Genomic DNA, 10513 nt, shown 5'->3' with positions numbered 1-10513 from the left:
TTGCAGTGCACCTGAAAGCACCAATAGTTGTACAGCTTCAACCTGACCTTACTTTATTTTCCAAGGGTTTGGGGTGTAGGTGTGTGTTGGAGGGAACAAACTTTTAAAGGGGCTCCAAGCTGAAACTTTCAGAGTCCTAGGTCTACATTTTATTTGTAATTCTTACACCGGGATGACTACCAGATCCATCCTCCTCTCGCTTATTCCTCTTGTGTATTGTAGGAGTAAACTAGGACTGAAATAGCTATGTTATCCAGTTATGTGATATTACCTTTGAAGAGAAATATGTTTATGTAATATAGAATTTTCCACCATATTTGTGGTGAAGTTTAAAATCCATTCTAAATCCCCCAGTTCCCTTTTTCATCATGTCCCTTTTTAGGTCGAAGGTCACAAGGCAGCAGTTGGATCTGTTGTTAGCTCTCACACTGCATGTGAAACCATTCTCTGTTTTGGAAATAACATGGAAATAACACAACTGCTCTCCCCCTGCTAATGAACAGAGCTCCATAGAGGTGATGCTTGTTAACATTAACGTGACAAAACAAAGACAATCCCAAAAAAAGAAATCAGGTGGCAAGAAAGAAACTCCCAACCTTTTAGCACTTCATTGTGACATGTGATTCAAAGAGCTGCTCATTGTCAAACATGTGCTAAAACTGCTTTAATAGGAGGCAGTTTACTTTTACAGCAGGGCAAGGCATGTGCTTTGCAGGCGTTATTGTAGGGGGAGTTAAGTGTGAGGATCCTGTGGTTGTGTCAAATGGCACTTTTTGTCCTCTGACCCTTTCACTCACTCCATCAAAGAGGCGTTGCCAAATGAAGCTTTTTAACAGAGCCAGAGCCAGGATGTGATATCAGATGCTTGACACCTATCCCATTCAGCCCTTTGTTGACTGTTGCCTACAGTAAAGTAGCTCCCACAGGATTTATTTATTTTTTACACTGTTACCAAGTAACATTTGCACAGAGGACTAAAGGATTGTAAGCATCAGAAATATCCTAGTGTAATGACTTACAGTCTTAACCACAAGAGGGCAGAGGAGGTAGAGTACACAGCAATGGCCAAACCCCTTTCTGATAAACAGCAGCTGTATTAATACACTAAAAGGACTAAATTATTCTAAATCTTTGTCTCAACACGGTGCCAATTATCTCTCAAGTTTCCAAATACTTCCTATTCTTCAACATAGATCCTCCTTCCCTCTCTCGAGTTTTTGGCTTCAGTCATTCTGCTCTTTAGCCACGCATCGCATTAGTAAGAAAAACACGGTCACCTCTCTAATGACATGTGTTCAGCAATAAATATTATGCAACAAACTCCCAGAGTATTGAGAATCCCTGGCATGCCCGGGTTCAGGGGAAATGGCTTTTCTTCACCAGCGTTTGTTTGCTTTGTCTTTGGTGTGGGTGGTTTGGTTCTAGCGTCAGGGTGAATAACCTCCATGTCTTGGGCAATGGCAGCTAGAGGACCACAAACTGGCCTTGAAACTTCGATGATCAACTCAACACCTACGCACAGTCTGCACTTCTTATGCGAGGCTGCGATGCCATGTAGGTATTGAAAAAATAAAAATAAAAAAGCAATGACAGTCGAGTGTATGTTCACCAGGTAAGCGGAGCCAGTAAATGTCGAGACGTCCAGATCATCACCAAGCTCTTTGCTTTAACTTTTCCACAAGTTTAAAGTGCCACATGTTCCTTTTCTGCTGGAAGGTCCTAATTGTGTACTAATTATCAATGAGCAGTCCTCAGAGCAGCAAATGACTGCAGCGCCTCATAAACAGAGGAGATAATGTTCCCTATCAGAAAGGCTGGCATAGGAGATGCCCTGGTGTGTCCTCGTTATTCTCTGATTACGTGAGAATTTGTCAAGCATGTATGTGTGTAGAGATTTGCAGTTAAATAACAGTTCTCAACTGTATATCACCATGGCTGCACTTCTCAGGTTATTCGAGTTCACGGCAGATTTTCTTGCTTTTTTGCTGTCAAGCTGTACAGCCCGCAGGGCGATGCAACCTACAGTGACACTCTCCGTGCAGGGCTCTGGGCCAAATATCTGTATTAAAACCGAAGGGGCCTCAGCAGATGTGACATTGCAAAACCACCTACGTACAATTAAGTAGACGTGCGTATGGCCGACCTGAAGTGGCGTGTATGAGTTGGAGAAAGCCAGTGAGTGCGCCGCACTGTTGCTTACAGCTGAGATAACCTCCCCTGCTGATCAGAGAGCAGTGCTCCATCATGGAGGCAGCTGGAACAGTGACGTGACCTTTGAACCTCAGCCAGTGCCTGATCAGACGGTGGGTTTGAATGATGAAATATTTATCAACGTTCTCTGAAGAAATGAGGCATACATTAAAACTGACTTGAAAACTAACTTCTTCTTTTTTTTTTGCCCCAAATATCTACATCTCATAGGCAAATCAGCATAATTCAGCTACTATATCCCCTCAAACACTCATTGAAATGATGATGACGACAAAGACAGGAGCTTTAAGAAAGGGCATCATATCAGAACTGTCTGTTTGCAAAAGAGTTCACTTATATATGCCTCGTTCGTGGAAATCGTAGCAAAGGATGGAAAATCAGCTTGTTTTGTAACTCATATGCAGTTACTGAATGTTCAAATTATGTTTATTAAGCACATATATTGTCTGACAGTGCTTTTAATGAGCTATAATGAGCTCATTTGAGCTTGGTTTTAAAACTATTCTTACTCCATCAGAAGAATTCAGTGTTGCTACACAATCTGCAACCTCAGCAGCTGAGTTGCCAGCAACGAGTCCTGAGGTCCTATTGATATCAATTATGACAGCAGTAATGTAGACGGACTGCTTGGTGTGGATGCTGAATCAATGTCGTGCGACGCAAGCAGTCTCAAAGGTTATTCTTCCAGATAAGAGTCATTCCTCTGATGACATTCCTGCTCAGCAGCTCTGAGCAGCTGATATCCAGAACATTCTTATCTTATGGGTCAGGGCAAAAGCCCACATGGTCACTGCACAGTGACAAGACAGTCCACGTACTATATTTATCCAGTTTTTATGGTAGAATTATTTTAATTGCGAGAGACAGAATATCAACCAAAAATCTAGAAAGAACACTTTACATAAAAAAGTTATACATGTATATGCCTCTGAAATTAAATAAGTAATTGATCTCCACGTAAAGCATGACTCAGGACTTGGCAGAAAACCCCTTTTTGGCGAACGCAGCAATAAGATGTTTCTTGTAATTGGTCTGTACATGTCTCAAGACAGATTTTGGTCCATTCCTCTTTACAGAAACTCTCTAAATCCTTTAGGTTTCTTAGCTGCTGCTTAGTAATTCAAAACTTCAGCTCCCACCATAGATTTTCTATAGGACTGAGGTCTAGAGACTGGCTAGGCCACTTCATGACTTTAATGTGCTTCCTCTTTAGTCACTCCTTTGTTGTCTTGGTGGTATATTTTGGGTCATCCATTACCCATCTTCAGTGTTCTGGCTGATTAAAGTCATCCAAGACTTTAATGGTCAATGACCCCTCAGTGAGGTAAAGTCATCCTACACTCTTAGCAGAAAAACACATGTTTCCACTGCCATTCTTAACTGTGGGAATGGTCTTCTCTGCACCATACTCAGCATTTCTCTTCCTCCAAACACAGGAATTGATGCCACAGAACTTGATTTTAGTTTCATCTGACCACAGCACTTTCTCCAAGGCCTTCTCTGAATCATTTAGATGTTCACTGACAAACTTAAGACAGACATCTACATGTGTTTTCTTGACCAGGGGGACCATGCGGGTGCTGTAAGATTTTAGTCCATCACAGCGTAGTGTATTAAAAAGTGTATTCTTGGTGACTGTGTTTCCAACTGCCAGATCACTAACAAACATTACAATAAAACTTACTAAAAAAAAAAAAAAGTTTGTTCACGTCGTTGTAAATGAGCAAACTTAAAATTTAGCAGGCGTTAAAATCATTATTTTCCTCACTGTGCGGTTGCATGGCTTTTTAAGGGCATGGAGACAAGACAGGAAAGACAGGAGGAGGGGAAGAAAAAGAGTAAAAGGGCAGGTTTGAACCCAAACCTTTTCATTAGTCTGACAGCATATAGGTCACCAGATCAACCCAGTGACCTAAAGTGGCACCCAGTTCTGCCTTTTAATGTGGCTGGTGTGTCAAGTGGGAGCCTGCACCAAACGATTATTTTCACTGAGGATTTATTTTTTCAGAAAGTCATTGAAAGTCCATCTCACAGCCTCAGAGCTCGAGGCAGCATCTCCAGATTGGATATAGTCCAAATATATAGAATATATGCAATGACAATAAAGGGCTATTCTATTCTATTCTATTCTATTCTATTCTATTCTATTCTATTCTATAGCCTGAGTAAAGCAGTCATTTGTGACATTGCAGTGGCATAAAATACTTGGCTTTATAAATGGAAAACAACTTACCGAATTAATCCGGCACTGGTGCAGTGTTTTTATAATTAATGCATTCCAGGCTTCCATCAAGATGTTTCCCAGTGATTTGTGTTTCACCTTGACTGCTGGAATTTGCTAATTGGTGTCAGACAAATGGCAAGTGGTGATTAAAAAAGGAGAAGCTGTGAATGTGGTAGAAGTGGGCGACTCCTCTGTATTCACAGAGTCACCAGGCTCAGCTTGACTCCTTGCATACTTCAGAACATGGGGGTAGGAAAAAGACACCAAGGTGTCAAAGAATGAACAGCAAAGACAAATCAAAGTGGAGAGAAAAAAAAAGGTTAGACTTTTAAATGAATAGAACTGCTGCAAATTGTAAAAATACACCAAAACTAATCTGGAATTTTGTTCAGGCAGAAACTCAAACACAATGTCACAAACTACACTGAGCTTCACATCAGGCCATGTACAAACACTTTTTTCTACTACGGTATATATCAACTCAACATTTGATTACTTGAATGCTCTATATTTCTACCTCTGTGTGTGTGCAGAGCTGTGGAGAAAAAGTCAATGTTTCCTGTTTTTAAAATCATTTTAAATCCTTATATTCTGACATGAAAGTCTAGAGTCAAAGCCCTCTACTATCTTCATTTTGCAGACTTTATAATACTCTTCCACTAGGTAAATTCTTTGGGTAGTATCCTGCTACATGTTGCTTGCTCTTATGTTGCAATCACACAGAGATTGCATTCAAAGAAACGTTCATTGATTATATAGGCTACTGGAACTTTTATTGTGCAACACTGCACCTAATAACCCAGCAATACACAAGCTTTAAGTCTGCAGATGTGGCCTAGAGTATAATTCAGTTAAATTCTATTCCTTTTTTATATATAGGGCCAAATCACAGCAATAGTGACCTATTGGTGTGTCATATTGTAAGTTAAATACCCTACAATAACACAAAGAAAACCAACCGAATGACCCCTCATGAGCAAACATTTGGCGACAGTGGGAGGGAAAAACTCCCTTTTAACAGGAAGAAACCTCAAGCAGGACGAGGCTCAGGAAGGTGCAGCCATCTGCTGGTTGGGGATGAGGGGAGGAATATAGGACAAAACACACACTGTGGGACAGAGCCAGAGATTAAAATTAAAATTAATTACTATGAATAAATGCAGTAGTGATGTATAAACACATAGAGAGTAAAGAAAAGGGGAGTGAAGAAGAAACACTGAGTACATCCATGAAAGCCCCGAGCAGCCTAGGCTTATCATAGTGTAACTAAGGGAGGATTCAGGGTCACCTGATCCAGCCCTAACTATATGCTTTATCAAAGATGAAAGTTTGAAGCCTAATCTTAAAAGTAGAGACGGTGTCTGTTTCCTGAATCCAAACTGGGAGCTGGTTCCACAGAAGAGGGGCCTGAAAGCTGAGGGCTCTGCCTCCCATTCTACTTTTAAATATGCTAGGACCTACAAGTAAACCTGCAGTCTGAGAGCAAAGAGCTCTATTAGGATGATATGGTACTATGAGGTTTTTAAGATGTAAAGGCCATAAAAAGGCCATTATTGATGTTCACTAGTGCTCGAATGAAATTCTTCAAATTCACTCTACGTGTCTCTCTATGACTTTCCTCGGGTATAGAAACCATCTGGCGTCTCAATATTCAGATTTCAGCACATGAGCAATGAGGGGCTACTAAAATACAGCTGAAATATAAAAATTATGCTCCCATCTCTTTTGACAGCAACTTCTTTTCAAATAAAAACGAAAGATATGAAAGTACTCTCAGTAGACACATTCATGCACAGACTTAGAGACAAATCTTTGCACTATGTTCATTCCTATTCCCCATCACATGAAGCTACGGTGACAAAGTCCACCGGTGATAGGACAACAAACAACAGCATAGCAAACATCACTCTTTGACCTCATTAATCATCATCGCAAACACACCAGTGAGAGAATTTGTTATCTAAAATGAGTCTACATTTTTTTAGGTTGCACGTTATGTGGCATTGCTTGTGCGTGAACGCGTGTGCATAGTTGCCGCCTGTGATTTAATGACTTTAGATTTAATATGACTGCATTTCTGAGCTGATTGCATCAAGTCACTTCTGTTGACTCATGTCTGTTTCCCTTGCAGCTTTTTCAGAAAGGAGTTGGACTGTGAATGATGTGGCTTTCCCCATTACAGAACCTGGTGTGAACTGAATGTGAAAAATATAGAAAAATACAAGAGACTGCTGGGAAATGTGTTTACCCAGGTAACATTTTCAACCCTTGTCCTCATTTTCACCCCCTCCTCCCACCTTCCCACCAGCCCAGTCGAGCTCTCCTCTCATGTCACCCTTTACACCCATAATAATATTCGCACTTCCTTTCTAATTTCACAATCTTCCTGGCTCACTCTTCACACTGAACTGGCATTTTTTACTTTGTTCTTGTCAGCCTTTCATGTTTTTCTGCAACAACTTGGTCACAAGACAAATGAGAAAAAGTCCTCGTGAAGCAGAAAAAAGTGCTGACAGATGTCCCAGAAGAAGATTTTTTTTTTAAAAAAAGAGAGAGAAAGAAAAATGTGATAAATGGGGAGGACTGATTCACCGATACACGTATGGTGCTGATAATGTATATTTGCAGGTTAATGGTGTGCGTCGGTGTGTGTGCGCAGACTGATCTCCTCCCACTAGCTGACCATTGAACTGTCGCCCCAGTCCTCCTGCTGATGGAGATAACAGGGGGCTGAGGTCCACCTCCACGGAGACACACAGACCTCACACCTCCACCCTCCCCCTTCTCCACATGGACTCATCCCCCACCCAGGGACTATAAAAAGTCTGCCCCTGCTGAAGTTGTTCAGTCTCGTCCAGAACTCCACCAGGTAAGAGAAGCAACTTTCACGCGGCTTTAGCCGGTACTTGCAGAACAGAATTGGAAGCCGGAAAGGATTAAGTGTCGGGGAACTTTTTGTTAGATCTAACTTAAAAAACAAAGGGAAAAAAAGAAATTCCTGGAAGTAAAATTCTTCATTCTGATTTAAAGTTTTTGTATTTTATTATTTTATTAGATATAACTTTGGGATTGTGCCCTTTAGCCTGAGGTAATTTTACAGCAGTGCTTCTCCACCGAGAGTGTCTCCTGCTAATTCTATGACTGTGTTTTACAGCAAAACCTGAAACAGGATTATGTAGCAGCTTAAGTCTGATCTCCTTAATCATCCTCTGTAATCTACTCAGATTACAAGTTCCTTTAATAGCTTGCTATACATTTAGTGCAAACTCATTCAGGCTAATTCAGCAATGTGTTGAGCTGTTAAGACATTCTTACCTCTAAGACTACTGGGTCTGCTTTAGGCACAGGATTCAAGCTCTGTTGGATTAATGAATTCCCACTATTCAATTGGATGTTCAATTCCTAATCATTAACTGCTTTTCTGCTCTAGACCGTCACCATGAAATTTGTGGCTCTAGCTCTCACCCTTCTGCTGGCTGTCGGTAAGTACTGACTGCACCCTTTCCAACCTGAGGCAAATAATTTAAACTGCAGGTGCAACTTCAAGAGATCCACTTTACCCTTTAACAGTTTCTTCCCTCTTCGCTTGTCAAAGGCTCTCAGGCCGCTTCCCTGCAGGCTGATGCACCTTCCCAGCTGGCCCAAATCCGGTCCGCTGTGGATGTCTACCTGACTCAGGCGAAGGAGGGTGCCATCAAAGCCCTGGACCAGCTTGATGACACTCCATACCAAGAGTTCAAGTAAGGATTCTCATTCTTGTCCATCAGCTGCACTTTTTTGTAATTGGTGCTTGCATTGCCAGGGGTTCATTTAACTTCCTGCCTTAGCCAGTTTTTACACTTTGCAGTCGACATTCGCTCTTTGGTGTGTACACTTAGCTTAACTAAAATGGCTTTGCTTTCCTATCTCTGTTCTCTCTCAGGGTCATCCTGGCTCAGCGCCTGGAGGATCTGCACACTCAGGTCAAGGCTTTGCAGGGTTCCGTTGCTCCTGTGACCGACAGCGTCTTTACCACAGTCTCTGAAGCCACTGCTGAGTTACGTAGCAACATTGCGACTGATATTGAGGCCCTGAGAACCGAGCTGGAACCCAAACGTGCTCACCTGAGGGAAGTCATCGACAGACACATCGAGGATTACCGCAGCCGCCTCCAGCCCGTCATCAGCGAGTACTATGCCAAGCACACAGCTGAAATGGACGAACTGAAGACAAAGCTGGAGCCCATTATGACTGAGCTGCGTGAGAAGATTCGCACCAATGTGGAAGAGACCAAGGCTGCGCTGACACCCATTGTAGAGAGTATTCGTGCCAGGGTTGCTACGCATGTGGAACAAGCAAAGGCAATGTTGGCTCCCTATGTTGAAGAATACAAGGAGCAGCTGAGGCAGGCCTACGACCACGCACACAACATCAGAGCTGAAGACCTTACTGCCCTGAGGGCGAAGATTAATCCTCTGGCCGAAGACATCAAGACAAAGCTTCAGCAAATCTTCGCAATCCTTTCCGAAACCTTCACCAAGAGCTAAATCCTCCCTACCCTGTTCCTATAACTAACCTCCCTTTCCTATCATGTCTAGATCCATTCCAAATTTCTCTCGATTCCTTCTTTCTTTACAAACAGACCACTTCCCTAAAACGTAGCCTTGCTGATGAATTAAACGGCGGGACTCTCTCTTCCCCAGCTTACTTCATGCGTACACGGTCAAGCACAAGCTCCCAAACACACAGACGCGTAGATACTCAGCACATAATTGCTCTATTCTTCACATTCTGTGCCCAACTTTTTGTGTAGCAATCATATGTGAATTATTGCACGTGCTCAAACTCCTGTGTAATGATGCTTGTCTGACGAAAAGTGTGCCTTGATGAAATACAGCTCAATAAACATCTGACTGTTTATACTACTCTGAAATGCTCTTCTCTGATTTTTCTCTCCTATATGATACGTAAAACTTTTCCTCATCCTAAAATTCCCCAACAGTAGCACTGAACATCTACGCCTTTTTTTAGGGTTATCAAAGCACATGTTCAGATTCATTAGAGTGTTTAGGACCTCAGTGAACCCCTAAGGTTATGTCACACAGACACACACAGCATTTTGAGAGGTTATCATTGATCAGAAGGGTCTGCTAGAGAAGAATATTAATACAATCAGTTGTACTTAGGACTGGTGTACGATAGCACATGAGACATTTCTGTCTGTGAACACCAGAAGCTGTGATTAATGACTTGATCATGCAGTGACCGGCCTATTGACAACTCTGCTGTGTACCCTCTAGGCTGGATCCCTTCAACACTGTCCTATTGAGCTACACACACACACACACACACACACACACACACACACACACACACACAGAGTTCTTATATGAACAGTAGTTTTCTGGTCATCATGCAACCCAAGATGATTTGCACAAACAACACGGTGAGATGAACTTTCTCCAAAATCTAAAAAAACAACAACAACATTCATCAGTGGATCCTTGACAAGAGATGACGTTTGAATATGCCAGAGTCTTGCTTCTAACCAGCCTCAGAAATGTATACCTTGGTCAGTGTTAAGGAGTAACCGGTTCACTAATTAGTAAGGTGTTGAAAATCTGCTCCCAGAAAATGCTCTGAATAATAAAAAGCAGCTCGATGATGTCCTCATCTGTCTGCACCCTGCAACACTGGGCCGATTAGGGTGTTATTAATGTGCTAAAGGTTGGTTAGGACGAGCTTCACTTATTGCTTCAGGCCATAAGAAACAATAGCTAATAGAGCGGAGATTTCTAGATGTGTGTTTGTGCGTGTGCACGCGCACATTTTTGCCTTAACTGTTCTCGGGGCGGCAAGTGAGTGCATCTGTGATTAGTGTGTGTCAATGGCACCGTGAATATTGTAATGGATGAGTCCACCATGGAAGTCCCCAGCGAGAGCCTCATGGTGTATAAAACCAGCTTGTTTCACACTGCAACAAGACACTCCACAGACCTGGATGTACATCTACTGCAGCACCTGAAAACTGGAATACAAATTCTTCTTTTCAGTGCCATGTTGCTTTGCAAAACTGTGGGTGAATGTGTTGACTAGAGC

General features: G+C 42.1%; 1 protein-coding gene across 1 annotated transcript; it reads left to right on the top strand.

Moving 5' to 3' along the window:
- Window positions 1–7219: 7219 nt before the first annotated feature.
- Window positions 7220–9340, top strand: LOC100708634 (apolipoprotein A-I). The gene is made up of 4 exons (XM_003449328.3): window positions 7220–7304; window positions 7866–7917; window positions 8031–8175; window positions 8358–9340. The coding sequence occupies exons 2-4, from the start codon at window positions 7875–7877 to the stop codon at window positions 8959–8961; spliced, it is 792 nt and encodes a 263-aa protein (XP_003449376.1). The 5' UTR covers window positions 7220–7304; window positions 7866–7874; the 3' UTR covers window positions 8962–9340.
- Window positions 9341–10513: the final 1173 nt, after the last annotated feature.

This window comes from Oreochromis niloticus, linkage group LG14 (genome assembly GCF_001858045.2).
Source record: "Oreochromis niloticus isolate F11D_XX linkage group LG14, O_niloticus_UMD_NMBU, whole genome shotgun sequence".
In the NCBI taxonomy this organism is placed as follows: domain Eukaryota; kingdom Metazoa; phylum Chordata; class Actinopteri; order Cichliformes; family Cichlidae; genus Oreochromis; species Oreochromis niloticus.
This window is presented reverse-complemented; position numbering and strand designations above follow the sequence as displayed.

What these genes read in the sequence shown, in the direction of transcription:
- LOC100708634 (XM_003449328.3), top strand. Translation starts at nt 7,875, where the DNA reads ATGAAATTTGTGGCTCTAGCTCTCACCCTTCTGCTGGCTGTCG. An exon ending in CACCCTTCTGCTGGCTGTCG is followed by an intron (nt 7,918 to 8,030) that starts GTAAGTACTGAC and finishes CGCTTGTCAAAG; the next exon opens with GCTCTCAGGCCGCTTCCCTG. An exon ending in ACTCCATACCAAGAGTTCAA is followed by an intron (nt 8,176 to 8,357) that starts GTAAGGATTCTC and finishes GTTCTCTCTCAG; the next exon opens with GGTCATCCTGGCTCAGCGCC.